The sequence below is a fragment of the Lactuca sativa genome, chromosome 6, assembly GCF_002870075.4.
Source record: "Lactuca sativa cultivar Salinas chromosome 6, Lsat_Salinas_v11, whole genome shotgun sequence".
NCBI classification, from domain to species: domain Eukaryota; kingdom Viridiplantae; phylum Streptophyta; class Magnoliopsida; order Asterales; family Asteraceae; genus Lactuca; species Lactuca sativa.
The window spans coordinates 74,397,623-74,419,119 of NC_056628.2; the positions used below are offsets into that span (position 1 = coordinate 74,397,623).

The window sequence follows — 21,497 nt, forward strand, 5'->3', positions numbered from 1 at the left end:
ACAGTTGTGTTACATAGTATATATATATATATATATATATATATATATATATATATATATATATATATATATATGAACAAAATGAAACGGGTCTTCTGAGCACTCCGACTTCGAACAAAAGGATCTTCGGTACCTGTTCTAATGTTGACCTGAGAACACAAGCGGTTTTGAACATCAGCATAATGCTGGCGAGTTCATAAGTAGTTTTGTTTTGTGAAAATGTTCATGCTTCCTTTCTGTTTCTGAAAATGTAACACACACCAAGAAAATCCCACATTTTCTTAAAAATTGATTGTTGTTTCACAATTTCAAAGTATAGTAGGTTTGTACACTGAAAACACGTTACTCATGTGAAAAATGTATAGTTTGATTATCCGGTTTGTTAAACTGTTCTGTTTGTGTTCCAATGTATCCCCAGGAAAGTCCCATACTTTCCTGATTGTGAGTTATCATTTGTAAAAGATGTAATGTTATCTATTTTGTTACACTTTTCTAGTTATGTATATGTTCCCCAGGAAGGCCCCATGCTTTCATGAATGTTGGTTTTCATTGTAAAGATGTATTCTGTTAAACCTGGTTATGTACAAGGTTTCCTAGGAAAGTCCCATACTTTCCTGAATGTTGGTTATCAATGAAAAAGATGTATAAAGTTATTCATTATTACTATAAGTAAATCTCTTTTATCCTAATTGCGAGTTCCATAACCATACTAAAGACTGAACCTGTGGCAATAAGTAGTCCACAACCTTATGACTTTCGTCACCCTTGAACCATTTCGGTTCGGCTGTAGCTAGCAACCAGGTGTGGGGTAGTCAGCCCCGTATAGATCTATACACTCATGTCATGCTCTCTAAATCCCAGAGATTCTGGTTACGGGTGTAGTCCTCCACTCGCGTATCTCTGTGGAGTGTTTGCCGATGACGTGTCTCCAATCATACAGGAATAACAAATTTACTAGTAATAATATGATAATCCTCCACTCGCGTATCTCTGTGGAGTGTTACCGAGGACAAGACAGTGTACAAATTATATTGTTCATGTGTTCTAATGTCATGCTTTTAACTGATAAAATATGGAAAACCATTTGTGAAATATATGAAACACAACAATTTATAAAACCCATTTCACAAATAAATGTTCACGTGATCTACATGTTCTACCGGTTATCAGTTGTGTATATCGGTATTAAAAGCATATGAAATGTATAACACATACACGAAAATAAGTTTTTAAATATAAGAAAACCCTTGTACTTTGCTTGTGTTCCCCCCTAAAAACAGTGAAAACAGTGAAAAATGGTAGGGGTATGAACTCACCAAACTCGCTATGTCCCTATGTAAAATGTAATAATGTCCATATATAACTAATTAGATTTACAATTACTAATCATATGGAACATTACACTCCAACGAGGTTAAACACCTCAAAACGAGCGTTTGGAGTGACCCGGGTGACATCTACGGACGTGTATTGGTACTAGGGACTTGGGACTTGAGTTTACTCCCCAAGAGTAAACATTTAAGGGAGTTTACAGCCACATAACACACACATACATGAGTTTACGGCCGTAAACTCATGTTGGTGTGATTTTGAGGGTTTAATGGCTTGTTTGGACTTGGGGATTGTTGGAATGGACTTCTAAAATGCATTGGAATGGATTAAATGAACTTATACCATTTAAAAGGGAGTTCACGGCTGTAAAATTGGAGTTTACGGCCGTAAACTCTCCTAGGGTGGAGAAAAATTGATTTGAGGCACAAGGAGCAATCACATGTGATTCTAGTTAATTTTCCAAGCCTTGTTATGAATTTAGGGCACTATTTAACATATTTTTAGGAGTTTACGGCCCAGAAGCATGTTCTATGGCCGTAAACTCTCTTATGTTCTTGAATAATTAGTTTTTGACACTTAAAACAATCACATGTGATTCTAGAAATTTATCCAAGCCTTTGGGGTGAATTAGATGCATCTTTTGACATAGTTTCATGAGTTTACGGCCAAAGGGTATGTGCCTAGGCCGTAAACTCCTATATGTGGTATTTTGATGTGTTTAAGGTCCCCAAAATATTTTTAGATGGTTCTAGGATTTACCACAAGGCTATTGGTTAAGTTTCAAGGCATTCTAACATGTAAAAATGAGTTTATCCCCCATGATTGAGGAGTTTACGGCCCAAGCACATGTCTTGGCCGTAAACTTTTGTTTGTCCCTCAAAATGTATGTTTAGGGTGTTCCAAGTCCAGGTTTGAAAGCCTCAAAGTCGTATCTAAGTCCCAACAATGATTTGGAAGGGTTAAATGGCTCAAAAACCCCATTTTTAGTTGTTTACGGCCCAAGCTTGATCCTTGGCCGTAAACACATGTTCTAGGTCCTAAAACTCAATTTAAATATCAAATTGAAGGCTAAAGAGGTTAGATAACAAGTTAGGGATGTTACCTCTTTGATTTGGAGCCTTAATTCTTTGTTTTTGGACCTTTGATTTTGGATGAGGAGAGAGGATGGAAGTGTTTATGGAAGAAATGGCCAAAAGCTTCAAATGAAAGATTTGAATCACTTATATAGCGCTCAGGAATTGGACACGATGGAATTCTACCCGATACCGGCGTTAGGCGGGGTTTTTGGTCGCACCCGACCAAGTTGCCGTAACCCGATATGGTCGATTCGAGAATTATTCCGATAACTATAATGGGGTGTTAGAATGATTCCTAATGGCATTAAGACACCCATTAAGTCATTTTAGATCGATATATGTTAATGACTTAATTTAACAATGAAATCGGAAACGGATTTGGAAATAGCGTTTGGTTGATCGAATTGGATTACAATTTAAGTTACAAGAAGTGATATGAAATTTCGGGTTGTTACACCAATCCATGCCAACAATCACATCAAAGCTCCTAATATTAACAGACATCAAACTGATTGGGAAGGAGTGATTATTTAACGTTATTGTGCACCCTACGTAGATATCATTGGTTGATTCTATTTTACTGTTAGCCATTTCGACCGTATAAGTTTCGTTCATTTTGTGAGGATTTTGATTGAGTAGCTGTTTGAATCTGTGACTTACGAAGCTTCGCTCAACACCACTATCAAATAAAAGGCGCACATAAGAGTTGTTGAGGGGAAACATTACCAGTCACCACTGTTGGATCTTGCACCGCCTCTCCTTGCTCCATGGTTAAGACCCTTCCTGCGTTCTGATTGTTGTTCATGGGACGGTTTTGTTTAAAATGGCTGGTTTCCCCGCATCCGTAACATGCACGACTGGCTCCGGCGTTGTTTTCATTGGGCTGCTTGTTTTGTTGTTGGGGCATCTTGCAATGTCGGACAATGTGTCCTTTTCGATTGCAGTTGGTGCATTGGAAATCCTTACATGCCTCGTAGTGGTGATAGTTACACTTGTCACACTTGGGATTGGATCCTGCGTATGGCTTTGTTGGCACGTTTGTGGTTGACGTTGGGGCGGTTGGGGCTGGTATGGCTAAAGCGGTAGCAGAATGGACTACTATTGTCTGTGGTTTCTTGGATGACCCTAAATTCTATCGTCCTTTTCGTTTGTTCTCCTAGTTCTTCTTGTTCTCCCCTTCTTGTTTGCTCTCTCCATCGGTTGTTTTGGTACTTTTCTTGTCACTGTGATCATAAAGTTTCTTGGCTAGGCGCTTTGCACTATCATAGGTCTCGGGTTTTGAGGAAATTACATTACCCTAAATAGGAGACGTCAACCCCTAGATGAATCGCTAGACCTTTTTTCCTTCGAATGTAATCATACCAGGACACACAAGGGATAGTTCGTTAAACCTTAAGATGTACGCGTCCATGTTCGAGTTCTGCACCGTAAGGTTCCACAGTTCTTGTTCGAGCTTTTGTACCTCCCCTCAGGGATAGTACTTGACGATTAACATTTCCTTGAGTTCTTCCCACAACATGGCGTTTGCAACGGGGAGTATCATGGCCTCAATGTGACCGTTCCACCATGACAATGCTTGATCAATGAAGGTGCAGGCCGCGAACTTGACTTTACTCCCTTTCGGACATTCACATATCTCGAACACCGACTCTACCTTCTCAATCCATCATTTCAAAGCTATGACTCCTCCAGTCCCATTGAAAGTGCAGGGTCTTGCATTGGAAAAGTCCTTATAGGTACATGCCCTTGATTCATTCCTTGATGGGAGCTTCCCGTACCTTGGCCATTTCCACCACCATTATTTACGTTTTGAATGTGGGCTAACGTTGTTGTTACTACTGGCGAAAACCGAATGAAAAACCTTGATATATGAAACAAAATTGTATAAAATAAATGCTAACCGTTTTAGTTTGTATAATTATAGCAAAATATACGAAATGAGTATCGAGAATATATACCAAAATCCAAGTTGTATAAAATGACAAATAATATATAAATAATAGTTGTTTGAAAATGAGTATAATTATAATATACACAATATAATTGTACGAATCAAAATATCGGTAATGTATAACCAAATCCGAGTTATATGAGACGACCAATAATTTAGTATGTAAATTATTATTAGTTGTATAAGTTGTATAATTATAATATACACAATATAATTGTATCGGTCAAAATACCGGTAATGTATAACCATATCTGAGTTATATGAGACGACAAATAATTTAATATATAAATTATTATTAGTCGTATAAGTTGTATAATTGTAACATACACAATATAATTGTAGGACTCAAAATCCGGTAACGTATAACCAAATCCGAGTTATATGAGACGATGAATAATTTGATATATAAATTATTATTAGTCGTATAAGTTGAATAATTATAATGAATACGGTATAATTATGCCATGTGAATATATAGCGAGTACGACGAAATACAAGGCATATGTATATAGGAATAAGAGTATTATAAAATAATAATTTTTATAATAGTTTTGATCTATCAGTTAAATAGATTGCATATAAACAATACTAACGATTCCGGTTTGTATAAATCATTAAAAGATATAGTTTATAGAATTTGACATAACAATTAAATAGTTTTCAGTTTATATAAATCTTTAAAATAATTTGATATAGCCTGACATGTAGTCCCTCTTGAAAACAATAAAAGAGTTAAAAGGGAGTCGTGTAACTCACTTGGTTCGCAGAAACAATAAACACAAACAATTGAACCGTGTATGCTTCTTGGCTTAATCACCAGACGACTTCTAGGGATTTAGCTTCTAGCTTATATGTTGCAACGAGAACTAAACCATAGGTTATACTACTAGAAATTTGTGAGTGTTGAGAGAGTTTTTGGTGTAGAAAATGAGTAACTTAAGCCTTGTATTTATACTGGTAAGAATTACTATTCATATATAATTTTTTAATAATAAGAACTAAATGTTGACATTCCAATATGACAAGTTAGGTATATGAAATATTCATGTTGTAATCATGACTTATGTTTCAAAAATATAGTTAAGAGTAATTGGTAAAAAGTAAATAGTAAATAGTAAATATAAAAATCATTATTTTTATAAAATTATTTACTGAATATATATATATCAAAATAAATCATAGATCTTACTAACAAATCTACCCTAATAAATAAAAATGATTTTGCCACATGTCTTATTCTCTTTCATTTTGACACTTGTCATTTTCTAGATTTTTTTGAATTATTTAATATCCACTTGTCATTTTTATAGTTTTTTTCTTTTTTATTCAAATCTCATCTATTAAATGTCACCTCATATTAATTAACTAGGTGTGACACCGTGTATTAAACGGGTTTATTAAAAATAAAAATTTAATATTAATATATATAAACAATAAATATTTTATAAAATAATGTTTTTCCTTAATAAAATGTAATCTTTTGAAGTATTTATGAATGAAATCAAATCATTTAAAACATTTATGAGAATTTATTATCAAATTAATAGAATGATAACCTTACATATATAACCCATTAGAATTTTTTGAAAAAATTATTTTAAGAAAATCAAGAATTCCCCAAAAAATAACAAGTGGAAAATAACAATTTTAAAAATCATAGAAAATGACATTTGTCAAAATGAAGGAGAAGATACAAATGACAAAAGTATTTTCATTTATTAGGTAGGATTCTATAATTATATTAATTAATGTATATAATAACTTTCTATTTTTGAATTCCTCTTTCTATTAATATATTAATTAATGTATATGTATATTAATGTAGATAATACATTCAATTTGTGAATTCATATTAATTAATTTTATTAGTATAGATTAATTTAGACCAAATTACATAAATAGCCCATACGGTTTATCAAAAGGTTACAAACGCAATCGTTACTTATTTTTTTATGAACATGGTTTTTGTGGTTACTAAAACTTTCTTTTAATAAACTCGTGTAATACACGGGTTTCACACCTAGTTGTGTATAATTCAAAGAAAACTTTTATTTTCTTAAATAAGTCAAGAATTATAATTATTAGATCTTTTAAATGCATTTTCGGAACGAATGATGTTATACAAAGATGATGGAACTTTTACAATCGTCACAGGTTATGATTTCGGGATTTGACTTTGGTTATGTTTTTTATTTTAGAATTTGATCTTAGTATAGTTTTGATTTCTGTATTCAAGTTTGATTTCTGGGAGGATGTGACCTGATGAAATTGATGATATGGTATGTAGTGGAACCGAAATAGATGGATGGTGTTGATGGTGAAATTAGTGGTTGTCGGTGGCCCGTGGTGGTTGTTGGTGTCTGGCGGTGGTTGTATTGCAAGTATGGGTGGGTCCCATACGTCTATAAATCATGTAATTGATTTTCTTTAAATGATAAATGATAAATGATAAACAAATAATAAAAAAATTGAAAAAGAAAATAAAAAGGGCAATATAGTCTTTTCATGTTGGGGAGGGGCAAAGAGCGCAATAAAATCAAACTATGAGGGTGGTCCGAGTGCAAAAAAACATTAGGGACTGAAAGCATAATTTTTTGACCAAACCACAGGGACGATTTCGGTAATTTGTTCTTAATTAATTAGTCCGCTTTGATTCCATCTTCTTCTCCACACCAAGTCTAGTCGTTTGCATCCACTAATCCGAAAGTATACAACAAGCTCTATGTTTCAAGATTCCGGACTCCCACGATCACTATGTCCTGAATAGTTTTTAATAAATCTGCAATTAAACTCATAAGACTAGATACAAGTAGAAAATAACAAAAAGGAAAATATAGATGCTGATTAACTCAACTATGTATGAAATATGCTAAAATAAATTAATACGATTTAAAGGAAGCTATATAACATCTGAAAATCAGTGCGATTGGCTGATTTGGAAACTATTATATTTATGCAACATCTAAAAGTTATAGGTATTTTTTTATTGTGCTTCCATATATCTTTATTTATTTTTCAGATTCCTAGCTGTTTGAGAAAATGCATGAACTAAAAGATGTTCCAGAAACCACCATTGCCGTCTGAAACCAGATCTGGCAGCATGAGTTTAAGGTCACCATCTGTTAGGGAGGGCTTTAATCCTCCTTGTTAGGTGTATTTTGACATCATTGTAATTAGAGATTTTCCTCCTTAATTACTGTATATTAACTCTGTTCTGAGCAACTTTGTTGCCAGCACAAAATGGAGTTTTGAAATATGTTTTAGGCGATACATCATAAAACTTTTGTTCACAATTCTTTTGATGCGAATCTTTGTGCCTATCTTGTAGGAACTCAGATGCTAAATGCACGCCTTTATGGTTTTTTGATGCAGTACAGAAGCACATTATTTGTAACACACACTTTACAGAGAAAAAAAAATATTATATTTTGAATTGGTTTCTAGGTATAGATCGTATTAGTTTGCTACCTCTGGCAGGTTTTAAGCAAAATTTCAAATTATGCCGAAATAACTGAAATTATTAATGATAATGTGTGATTACCTTAAATCTTTGATTTTAAATGATTTGGATAATTATGATATAGAAAACAGCAAAATTTTAGGACAATCAAAATTGGAGTCTAGGATGATGGAGATTTTGCACGACTGTACCAATCAATCAATCAATCATGAAGGTCCTTCAACTTGAAAGTATTAAAACTCTTCCCATGCTAAAATGTATGAAATAAACATATGCTAAATTTTGTAACATATATTAAAGTGTCTTCTTTTTTTTATTAAAAACAGACAGCAGAACCCCAAAAACAGGGGAACAGATTGTAAGAAATGGATATTCAGAGGAGTTGGAAGGGAGCAGCCCCACGACTTGTTTTGCTGCTACTGGATTTTGGAATTGGATTTTCAGTGCTTAATTCCATTTGGGGAAGTTAGTCCCTAGCTTGCAAGAGCTCATATCAATAGACACTATATAAGATAGGTTTGACATGTGATCTGTGGATGGAGCACCTTTAAGTGAGTTTTTTGAAAGATTTATTTCAATAGCCTTCGACTTTCCAATGTTTTCAGAGACAGCACCTCTAAGATAATTAAAAGAAATGTCAAGCTTTTGAAGCCTTGGTATTTCCCACAACTTCTCACATATAATTCCATTTAAGTAATTATCAGATAGGTATAGAGATTCTAGGGATGAGAACTTTTTGATATGATCGGACAATAACCCTGTAAATTGGTTAAAAGAAGCATCCAGTTTTTACAATAAGTGATGTGCATCCAGACAAGTTTTTCAAAAAATCAGGAAACATGACAGCAGCAGAGTTTCTATACAGTGACAAAGTTAAAAGAAGCATCCAATTTTTACAATGTTGCTAGAGAGATCAAGATCACAAAGCTTATTGCCGATTCGGAACAACCAACGATACATGGGTGAGGTGAGATTGTTGTTTCCAAGAGAAAGGAATTGAATAGATGAAGAAGATTTGAAATATGAAGAATATGGATACAGAGCTCACATCCCTCTAAATTTAAAAATGTTAGTTTTGGGAGACTCAAAATTGCATCTACGCAATGATTTGCTTTGGCTAGGGAAGTCCCATCCATTAGCAATGAGTGCAATACATTGCTATGTAATTGAGATGATAACAATATCAAAATGTTTTTTTTTTCAAAGAAAATAGGGAAAATGATTTAAAGGCCCAACAAAGTTTTCAAATCATTCAAAAAACCCCAATCATGTTTTGTCTGTTCAAGAAAACTCAACAAATTTAACATTTTGTCTAAAAAGTCCAACAAAATTCCACCCCGTTCAAAAAATCCCAGTTTTGTTTTGTTTAAGTTTGTTGAGGTTTTTTTTTAAACAGTCAAAACATGATTGGAGTTTTTTAAACGTTTTGGAAACTTCGTTGGTCTAACAAGTCATTTTCCCGATACGGTATATAAGCCACGTCATCTGTTTCTCTTATTTGACTTTCAGGAAAGTGTAACTTAGTTGGGCTTTTTAGACAAAATGTTAAGTTTGTTGGGTTTTTTTGAACAAACAAAACATGATTGGACTTTTTTGAACGGTTTGAAAACTTCGTTGGGCTCTTAAGTCATTTTCCCAAGAAAATATTATTGTGAGAACTGACTGAGGCGCTTTCCTGTCACATAGGCTAAATAAGAAAACTACAGGATGATTTTACATTTTTATCCTTCTAAAAATAAGTAGTTGATACAATTACAACCATATAAAATATTTAGTTATATCATTGTCTTGATAGAATATGGAAAGCCCCTGACAAGTGACAGGGTGTATTTCATAGAAGGAATGCAGTGTTAGACTGATCATAATGTAACATAAAAACAATATTGATCCAATAATGCATTAGGAGCGACTTCTAATTATAACAGCGTGAGTTAGACGTCTTTGTTTTTCATACTGTAAGAAACGATCTTGAAACAAGAAATCATCCTCCTCAATTATTGGATTCGATTTAAAAAAATTCTAAAGGAAACATCAAAGAAAAAACCACAACTAGATTAGACATAATGGGAAACGATGAGACTTATAAGAGTTATACAGCTGAAAATAAAAAATTAAGAGAAAAATTAAACTACGTGTCTCACAACTCACGTATCATCAATTAACTAATGTACACGCGTTATTCTTCATATATTTTGGAAAACAGACTCTAATTTCACAAAAAATAAAGTTTGAGGAAGAGGATAACGGATCTTGGAGAAGGGGTTTGCTATCATCAATAATCAGGCTTGAATTGGTGATTTTAGTGCTGAGTTCTCTTTTGCCTCTTGCCTCTTGCAGCTTCTGTTTCACCTTCACCATCACTGGTGCCTCTGTAGCAGGAATTAATCCGCAGTTTTCATCTCCAACTCAAGTCACTCAACGATAAGACACAGTGCCACATTCCAGTAACGTTTTACTGTCTACTTTTTTGTGGCCCATACTATTAACAAACCAAGTTACTAGGCCGAATATTTGCTCAACAAGTGAACAAACAGCACAAAACACAATAGTAATAAGACATTTTCTTTTCATATTTTGTTTTTCCTAAATTTGATAAAAAAAAAGTTTATTATATTTGAAAAATTCAGAACCAAATAATTCAAGTAATTGAAAATTAGGGGTTTTATATAAAGTGGCAAAAATATTATTAATATTTTACTGTAAACATATAATATAAGGCTAGTTGTCTCAAAATAAGATACAAGAAATCTCATATCATTATGAAAAATAACTGTTTAAAACAACATGAATTTCGTCGAGTCTCTTTTTTATCTAAAAATATGTTGTATGGATAAATGATATTTAAAAATAAATATGTTTGACAAATTGAAAAAATAAATGAGGGCAAATTTACAAAATGTTAGATATTAACATGGAAAGACTGTTTGACCGGACTTTTTGTATTAAGTCAAATTTTCTGCATTAAATTAAAAAGAAACACCCATTTATTGTATATACAGTAATCAAAATATTTATCACAATCTTGCTTAACATCACCATATCCAACTTCTTCAGCAGTATTATCATGCTCCTCATCAGTCCAGTCAACAATCATGCCTGATAAAACAGAAAATAAGGTATTTAATCTCTCATCTTTGCAAAAGACTTAAATGCCCTCCTCATCCATTGTAACAAACACAGGAAAAATATAACTATATTTTAAACAATGTATGGTATACCTCTCTTAATGCAAGATTGTTCTAGTTCTTTATTACCTTCTTTACACCGAGTTTTAGATTAGTCAAGCAAATTAACCAAGAACAAGACTGAACACAACATGACTTGCTTTTGGCATTTACTCTCGCTACTTAGTAACCACCCTGCATGTTTAGCAGCCTGAAACAACAAAATCAATATATAACTCACCAATGTTCTTGGACCTTTTTACCCCTGTATAGAAGTGACTTACTGTGAAAAACATTTCAAAGTGATCTTGCTGGCCTATATCAATGATGTATATTATCCACTCAGCTTTTTCCACATTCAGTTGATACCTATATATTTAGAAAAATAGTGTACAAAGCCTGTCCATTGTAAGAAGACAAAAATGCCCCGAAGACTAATAAAGATATATATTGATCAAATTAGAGTTTATTTAAAGAAACACAGCAATAAGAGGTATCTTTTTTCGTTCAATAAAGATCACGATGAGCTCCTTCATTTTCTTCAATCAATCCATTGTGCTTCAAGAGACCTAGAGTCCCAGGAGGAATATATAACTTTACAACTTTCTAAGGCATCACAAGTCTTAAAAAGTTAAAGGTTCGGATACCTTCCATATCAATTAAACGCAATTCAAAAGACATAAACGCAACAATCATTATTCTTGTATAACACCATTATTTTGCTATTATAGAAAAGATCTCAATTGTAAACCCAAAATTTAGAATTCATCAGTTTCATGTTAGCATAGACTAGGTAACCCACAAGTAACGAGTATATAAGGTTGAATCATCCTTCCAGCACTAATTTTTAAGATAATCTACATTAATGAATTGGTAACAATTTGAATATTAAATACATTTTAGAAGAAAAAAAACGTTTCTAGGGCGCCTTATCTCACGCAACTCCGGAAAATGGCCACCCATGGTGTTGATGGCATGTTTATTGATTAGGGGACTTAAAAACCCTGCCAAATACAAGTGAAACATGGTCTGACATTACTATACCTCTTGTTCTAAAGTAAGAACAGTAATAGGTTTATGAAGCAACATACAAAACAGAAAAAAATAATTAAATACAGACAGCTACTTATGTGCAATCCTCCGTAATTTTGCAATGAACACCACCACCTTCACATAAACCCAATCTTTGAAGTTATCATAAAGGTGAAAAAATGCATGCCGCCCACGACGGTTGAGAAGTAGAGCGCCACATGCTATCCAAAATCCTGTCACAAAACCAGTGCCCCCACCAATACAGAACCATCCCCAATCTTCATCTGTGTCACTCTCACCAACAGGAGGTGGTATTTTTGGATCTTCATCTCCAAGACATTTTGTGGTAAGGAGAAGTCCACACAGTCCTGCATTTCCATTGTAGCTTGAAGGTTGAAAGGATTGGAGTTGAGTGCTGGATGGGATTCTCCCTGACAAGTTATTACACGACACGTCTAGGTAACCCAAAAAATTCATCTGAGACATGCTTGATGGTATCCCTCCTGATAGACTGTTTCTAGATAAATCCAAAGCTACAAGATTTTTCATCTCACCAACTTGCTGTGGAATCTCTCCAAGTAGAGCGTTATTTGACAAGTTGAGGGCAAGCAGTTCATGAAGGTTGGTGAGTTCATGTGGGATATGTCCTGTTAAATTGTTGCTTGACAGGTCAATGGCCTTCAACAATCCCAGATTACTGGTGAATTCACACTCACTTCCTTGCCACTCGATCATTGCATGGGCAACATATTCCTGATCATCGCGCTCCTCATTTCGGTTCCCAAATAAACCAACTAAATAATCTAGACACCCACAAGAAGACCATCGAGTTGTAAATGGATGCACATTTGGTGGCAGTAAGAATCCTTCTTGAACCATTCTTGTAAGATTATTCAAACATGAGGGGATGCTTCCATGGAAATTGTTCCTTGAAAAGTCTAAAATTTGAAGATTCGGTAATTGACATAAATGTAAAGGGATGGTTCCGAAGAAGTTGTTTGATCTTAGGATAAGACCATACAACCCCGATAAGTTTTCCCCAATCGAAGCAGGCATGTTACCAGAAAATCTGTTGGCCCCCAAATTCAAAAAACTCAAACTCGTGCAATTCTTTAGAGACAAAGGCAGTTGTCCAGATAAGTCGTTCTTGTATAAATACAACACCTCAAGATTGATCAAAGATCCAATAGAGGGAGGAAGTCTTCCAGATAGACTGTTGTGTCCTAGATTAAGAACTTTCAGTTCTTTGAAATGCCACAAACAGTCAGGAAGCTGTCCGCTTAGAAAGTTATGGGAGAGGTCAAGAAATTGTAAAAACCCATCAACAAATTGGCATATGAAGGAGATTCCTCCAGAGAATTTGTTTCTTGAAAGATTTAATGATGCCAAATGGGGAGGAAGATGCGGTATTGGACCGCTAAAACTGTTGGAACTCAAATCTATCGTTTTGGAAAAATCTCTTGATGATAAATCTGGTACTTCCCCACTGATGTTGTTGGAAGAGAGATTCAAAGAGCTTAAATGTATGTTCCAAAATTCTGGAGGAACGGTGTCTGAAATACTAGTATTGGAAATATCAAGCTCGTTAAGTTTTTTCAGCATTTGAATCCATTTGGGGAAGTGAGGCCCTAGCTTACAAGAGTTCAGATCAATATACGTTACAGAAGACTGGTTTGACATGTGATCTGTGGAAGGAACTCCTTGCAGTGGGTTTTTTGAAAGATTTATAATAGAAGCCTTCGAATTTCCAATGTTTTCAGAGATGGCACCACTAAGATGATTGTGAGAAAGGTCAATATGTTTAAGGCTGGATAGTTCCCACAATTTCTCACTTATGGTTCCATTAATGTGATTATCTGATAGGTTCAATCTTATTAGGGAACTAAACTTTTGGATGTCATCGGACAAAGACCCTGTAAATTGGCTTCTTTCAGCATACAAGGATCGTAATGTAAGTGATGCGCATCCAAACGACAAGTTGTACAGAAAAGAAGGAAAGTTGACAACATCAGAGTTGTTATTGAAGTACAAATTATATAAACTAGAGAGGTTACCAAGATATTTGGGTATCCCATCTAACATGTTGCTAGAGAGATCAAGATGACGAAGCTTATTGCCGGTTAATGGGTACAACCAACCATACATGGATGAGGTCAGATTGTTGTTTTGGAGAGAAAGGTATTCAATAGATGAAGAAGAAGAGTTGAGAAATGAAGAAGAATATGGATATATGAGCTGTGACAGCTCACATCCATCTAAACTTAAATATGATAGGTTCCGGAGACTCAAAATTACATCTACCCAATGATTTTGTTTGGCAAGGGAAATCCCATCCATTCTAAGCACCTTCAAGTGAGAAAGATGAGACAACCACTCCATATGTTCAACACTACATCTTCCAACGTATCTAAGGGAAAGGTATTGCAAGTTGGTGAGGTTTCCAAACTCTGGAGGAATGGTTCCATAAAGAGAGTTATTTGAAAGGTCAAGGAACCTTAGTTCAGTCAAGGAACCAATGGACCTGGGAATGGTTCCATGAAAAGAGTTGTGGGAAAGGCGAAGGTCGGTTAATTCAGTCAAGGAACCAATGAAGGTGGGAATGGTTCCATGAAAAGAGTTGTGGGAAAGGTGAAGGTCGGTTAATTCAGTCAAGGAACCAATGAAGGTAGGAATGGTTCCATGAAAAGAATTGGAGGAAAGATCAAGATAACTCAAGTAGCTTAAGTTAGCCAATGAATGGCTAATCTCACCTACAAGACCAGCGTCGTACAAATTAAGAACTGTGACATGATGACCTGTTTGGTTGTCGCACGTGACTCCTATCCATTGACAACAGTCATCATCTTCAGGTCTCCATGTAGAGAGACTACCATAAGGGTCTTGAAGGTTTGCTTTGAATTGAAGGAGAGCATCTCTCTCCTTATCCAAATGTTAAAGATCATCACTATCCTAATAGAACAAATATTATTTAGAAGACTTTAGCTTGTTCTATAATGCTCTAGAAGATTCTAGAACATTATCGAAGACTATGGAAGACTCTGGAATATACCGGAAGAGTCTAGAATACTCTAGAACGACATGGAAGACCCTGGAAGGTTATGGATCATTCTAGAAGACACTGGAGCAACCTAGACTTCTCCAGAACATGGTAGAACGTTCTAGAAACATATGGAAGCATGTAGAGTATGTTAGATAGTTCTAGAGTTATCTAGTATGTAGTAAGTGTATGCTAGTATCTAGAACCTTCCTAAGAGGCCTGTAAATAGGTATGGAGCTCATTTGCTCCAAACCATCCAAGAAAGCCTCAAAGAAAGCAAAGTGTGTAGTAGTCTCACAAAGTGTAAGTTCTCCTTAAGTGTCTTAATAAGAATCTTGTTGTTTCCCATATAAAAGAGTCGTGTTCAACAATCTGGTATCAGAGCAAGGTTTCTTGATAGTGAGAACGAGTGAGTCTCGTTGTATCGTGAGTAGTTTGTAACTCTGCAAGTTTAGTATCAAAACTAGCTTGTTTGGTATTACCGAGGTACTGCCAACACGATGGGTGATCTCCAAGTCGTCGGAGGAATCAAGAAACTCAACAACAACAACTACAAAACGTGGGAAACATGTATGAAGTCCTACTTACAAGGACAAGATCTATGGGAGATCGTTGGTGGAAGCGAAACTACGCCACCAGAGGAAGACGTTAATGGCGCCTTGTGCAAATGGAAAATCAAAGCAGGCAAAGCAATGTTTGCCTTGAAGACCACAATCGAGGAAGAGATGTTGGAGCATATTCGGGACGAGAACACCCCGAAAGAAGCTTGGGACATGTTTGTGATGCTTTTCTCAAAGAAGAACGATACAACACTACAACTTTTGGAGAACAAGCTATTATCAATCTCAAAACGTGACATGACGATTGCTTAATATTTCCACAAGGTCAAGTTGATATGTCGGGAGATTACTGAACTAGATCCGCAATCCGTCATTGCAGAACCTCGAATGAAGAGGATCAATATCCACGGACTGAGGCCGGAATATAGAAGCTTTGTTACTGCTGTACAAGGATGACCCGCTCAACCATCACTTGTAGAGTTTGAGAATTTGTTGTCCAGCCAAGAAGCTATGGCTAAGCAAATGGGAGGCATCACGCTGAAGAGTGAAGAAGAAGCACTCTACACAAGTAAAAGTCGGAGGAATTTCAAGCCACCTTCTAAAGAAGGATACAAAAATGCTGACAAAGGGAAGAGTCAGTCAGGAACCTCACAACCATGGAGATCTCAAAAGACCGACAATAAGAGTTCTCGGGGGAGGAGGTTCGAAGGCAACTGCAACAACTATGGAAAGTGGGGCCACATGTCCAAGGATTGTTGGTCAAAGAAAAAGTTTGTGGAAAGTAATGTCGTAACCTCCAAAAAGGAAATAGAGGATGAATGGGATGCTAAGGCATTATGTGCCATAGAAGAAAACGAGTTGACACTCATGGCAATGATGGGAGAGTGTATCAACTATGAGAATGACTGGATCATTGATTCAGGATGCTCCAATCACATGACTGGTGATCAGAACAAACTACAAGACGTGAAGGAGTACAAAGGGAGTCGCATGGTACTTACAACCAACAATGCACGACTTCCAATTGCTCAGATTGGAAAAACAACGATCATGCCTGGTAATAAATCTGACATGGTGTCACTACATAATATCTATCACATGCCAGGTATGAAGAAGAACTTGTTGTCGGTATCGCAACTAACATTGTCAGGCAACTACGTCTTGTTTGGCCCACAAGATGTGAAGGTCTATCGAGATCTTAAAATATCAGAAAAGCCAACAATGGAAGGACGGAGAGTGGAGTCCGTCTATGTGCTCTCAGCGGAGTCTACATATGTAGACAAGACTCGAAAGAACGAGACATCTGATCTATGGCATGCACGATTGGGACATGTTGGCTATCACAAGTTAAAGGTAATAATGGAGAAATTCATGCTTAAAGGCTTACCTCAACTTGAAGTCAAAACAGATATTGTTTGTGCTGGATGCCAGTATGGTAAAGCTCATCAATTACCATACAAGGAGTCAATTTTTAGAGCAAAGAAGCCACTGGAGTTAATCCACTCGGATGTGTTCGGTCCAGTCAGTTAGCGGGATGCGGTACATGGTGACGTTCATTGATGATTATTCGAGATATGTGTGGGTTTTCTTCATGAAAGAAAAATCTGAAACATTCTCAAAGTTTCTAGAATTCAAGACAACGGTCAAAGGAGAAGTGAGAAAGAAGATTCAGTGTCTATGCTCAGACAATGGAGGAGAATACACCTCGGAAGAATTCAATCGCTATCTGAAAGAATGTGGTATACGTCATCAATTCACATGTGCCAACACACCTCAAAAAAATGGTGTAGCTGAGAGAAAAAATCGACATCTTGCATAAATTTGTCGAAGAATGTTACACGCGAAGAATGTCCCAGGAAGATGTTGGGCTGAAGCAATGCGAACTGCTGCCCATGTGATCAATAAACTTCCCCAACCAAGGTTAGGTTTCATCTCACCATTTGAAACACTATGGAACATGAAACCTACTGTTAACTACTTTCGAGTATTTGGCTGCGTCTGCTACATATTTGTGCCTAGCCATTTACGTAGCAAGTTTGACAAGAAAGCAGTCAGGTGTATATTTGTTGGATACGACAATCAAAGAAAAGGGTGGAGATGTTGTGATCCAACAAATGGAAGATGCTACACTTCAAGAGATGTAGTGTTTGATGAAGCATCTTCATGGTGGTCCTCAAAGAAGAAAGTATTACCAGACTCGGAAAATATTGAAGAAATTTTAAAACAAAAGATGGGGAACAAACTGCACACATTTGGTCAAGTGTCGACACACCTGAAGATCCGAGTGACACTGATGTCATTGAGCAAGAAGTAACTCAAACAAGTGATGTCGGTGAAAGGGAGACGCCGCCTCCACAACTTCGAAGGACGGAAAGAATTTGAAATCCTAATCCCAAGTATGCTAATGCGGCCATTTTAGAAGATGGTGTTAAAGAGCCGGAGACATGTGAAGAAGCAATTAAGAATAAAGCTTGGCAGAAGGCAATGGAAGAAGAAGTTACAGCCTTAGAGCAGAATCAAACTTGGGAACTAGTACCAAGACCAAGAGATTTAAAACCCATTTCCTGCAAGTGGGTTTATAAAATAAAGCGTCGCCCAGATGGATCAATTGAGAGATACAAGGCTCTTCTGGTGGCTCAAGGGTTCTCACAACAATATGGATTGGACTATGATGAAACATTTAGTCCAGTGGCGAAGATAACTACTATATGGGTGCTGTTAGCTCTTACAGCTAGTAAAGACTGGAAATTATGGCAAATGGATGTGAAGAATGCTTTCTTGCATGGAGAATTAGACCGAGAGATCTACATGAACCAACCAAAGGGATTTGAGGATGAAGTTAATCCCAATCATGTGTGCAAGCTGAGAAAAGCTCTTTACGGATTGAAGTAGGCACCAAGAGCCTGGTATGGTAAGATTGCTGAATTTCTTACCCGAAGTGGTTATTCGGTTGCACATGCAGACTCAAGCCTGTTCGTCAAAGAAAAAGAAGGGAAGTTGGCAATTGTGTTGATTTATGTGGATGACTTGATCATCAACGGGGATGACGAAAGAGAAATCCATCAAACAAGAGAAAATCTATCGGTGCGATTCCAAATGAAAGAGCTGGGGGAGCTTAAACACTTCTTGGGGCTAGAAGTTGATCGTACAAAGGAAGGGTTGTTCCTCTGCCAACAAAAGTATACAAGAGATATACTTCAAAAGTTTGGCATGTTGGAGTGTAAGCCAGTATCAACACCAATAGAGCAAAATGCCAAGATATGTGCTCATGAAGGAAAAGAGTTGGACGATGGAATGATGTATCGACAACTAGTAGGTAGTCTTATCTACCTAACTTTATCTCGGCCTGACATTGCTTATGGTGTTGGAGTTATGAGTCGATACATGCAAAATCCGAAGAAACCTCATTTGGATGTTGCCCGACGGATCTTGAGATATGTCAAAGGTAAAATTGACTATGGTCTCTTGTATAAAAGAGGAGAAGACTGCAAGTTGGTTGGATATTGTGATGCTGACTATGTAGGAGACCATGATACCCGAAGATCAACCACTGGGTATGTGTTCAAGCTTGGGTCAGGACCAATATCATGGTGTAGTAAAAGACAACCAACAGTATCATTGTCAACCACGGAAGCGGAGTACAAAGCAGCGGCCGTAGCAGCTCAAGAAAGTACATGGTTGGTACTCCTAATGAAGGACTTACATCAAAAAGTTGACTATGCAGTACCACTTCACTGTGACAACCAATCTGCAATTCGGCTGGCAGAAAATCCAGTATTTCATGCTAGAACAAAGCATGTGGAAGTGCATTATCACTTTATCAGAGAGAAAGTCTTGATGGAAGAAATTGAGATGCGACAGATCAAGACCGATGACCAAATAGCAGACTTGTTCACCAAAGGGCTGAGTACTGGAAAATGTGAAGGTTTTCGCTGTCAGCTTAACATGGTACGAAGAATGAGGGCTAGTGCTGAGGGGGAGTGTTAAAGATCATCACTAGCCAAATAGAACAAATATTATTTAGAAGACTTTAGCTTGTTCTATAATGCTCTAGAAGATTCTAGAACGTTATGGAAGACTATGGAAGACTCTGGAATATACCGGAAGAGTCTAGAATACTCTAGAACGACATGGAAGACCCTGGAAGGTTATGGATCATTCTAGAAGACACTGGAGCAACCTAGACTTCTCCAGAACATGGTAGAACGTTCTAGAAACATATGGAAGCATGTAGAGTATGTTAGATAGTTCTAGAGTTATCTAGTATGTAGTAAGTGTATGCTAGTATCTAGAACCTTCCTAAGAGGCTTATAAATAGGTATGAAGCTCATTTGCTCCAAACCATCCAAGAAAGCCTCAAAGAAAGCAAAGTGTGTAGTAGTCTCACAAAGTTTAAGTTCTCCTTAAGTGTCTTAATAAAAATTTTGTTGTTTCCCATATAAAAGAGTCGTGTTCAACACCAAACACTTCTTTCTGATAACACCATTATCATCTCCTCCTCCTCCTTCCACTGCTACGAATTGGTTGGTAGTTGTATTCTGAAGGAGTAGCAAGACAAGTGAGAAAACTATAAAAACACAAGGATGCATCATGTAAATACAAATTTTTGTTTGTGTTGATGTATGTATCAAGATGTCCCTGTGAAGATTAAGGTTTATATAGTGATAACTGTGAAAATGAATTATTAAAGTGTATGTATGTACTCAAATTGGTGGCCTATTTGCATGGGGCATACAACACTTACTTTCCATGAAATTTAAATTGTCCCAAAGTAGTCCTTCAAAGACTTGCAAGTCTTGAAAATTTGTATTTAATATTAATATCTTTTCCAATATTGTGATATTTTTTGGTCATCAGTATAATTTTAAAAAAGCAAAATGATGGAATCAAATAGAGTAACCATCCATGAAATACGGATATGACAATTTGGGACTAAGAATGTAATGACTATGTAAAGCATTCTACAACTATCACCAATTTCTCATCCACTCCCTCTTTAAGTCATTTTCATTATAACAAAATCAAATCCATCAAAATAACCATCGCAAAAAATACAAATTTCAGAAGAAAATATTTCATCTAAACCTAATAAATTTATTTTTCGAAACATCTTTTGTATAATTATAGGTCATGTAAATTAATGTTTATGATTACGATCAACACACACAGACATGTAACTGATGCAATAATAATAAAGAACACAAGGGTCTCCATCCCTCCAAGTCCCTCCATCAACCATCACACCCCAACTCAAGATCCATGAAAAAAATACTTCACAACTCAACAATTACAATAATTATTTTTTACTTATTAACCAAAAGAAGAGTTATATTATTTAATAAAAATATATGTACAAGGTTTTTTTTTAGTTTCACATTTAGATAGTTTGTAAAATTACAACAAAAAAATTATTATAATATTATCATTTTAGAATACGTAAAAAGAATGCAATGTGACTCGATAATGTAAAAAGAATGCACTGATTGACTCAATAATGTAAAAAGATGTAATGCTGAGTCACTAAGATAAAAAGAGGGACAATCCTAATTGACAATGGTGGCCCTAAACGACTAAAGGGCGACTGAGACTTCTTTCTTTTTTATACCGTAAGAAATGCTCTAGACCAATTTTGACAACAGTGCAACTTCTTTTTTTATATCATAAGAATCATCCTTCTTGAATTTTGGATCTGATATCAAAAATCTAAGAGAAACATAAGGACAAAACAACAACTACTTTTGATTCATTCATTTATAGCTAACTGAATATTAAGGGAAACGATGAGACCTATTAAAATTACACTACGGAAATTAAAATATAAACAGAAAAATCAAACTGAGAGTTTAACATAGAAATTAGCATCAATTAACCAATGTACACAGGTT

At 35.8% G+C, this 21,497-nt stretch overlaps 1 protein-coding gene across 1 annotated transcript; it reads right to left on the bottom strand.

The window, feature by feature from the left end:
* Window positions 1-11,666: 11,666 nt before the first annotated feature.
* On the bottom strand, window positions 11,667-14,946 carry LOC111890135 (receptor-like protein EIX2; the record flags this gene model as incomplete). The annotated part of the gene is made up of 1 exon (XM_052764656.1): window positions 11,667-14,946. A coding segment is annotated over one exon (2,841 nt), but the record flags the coding sequence as incomplete, so codon positions are not given.
* Between the last annotated feature and the right edge of the window lie 6,551 nt (window positions 14,947-21,497).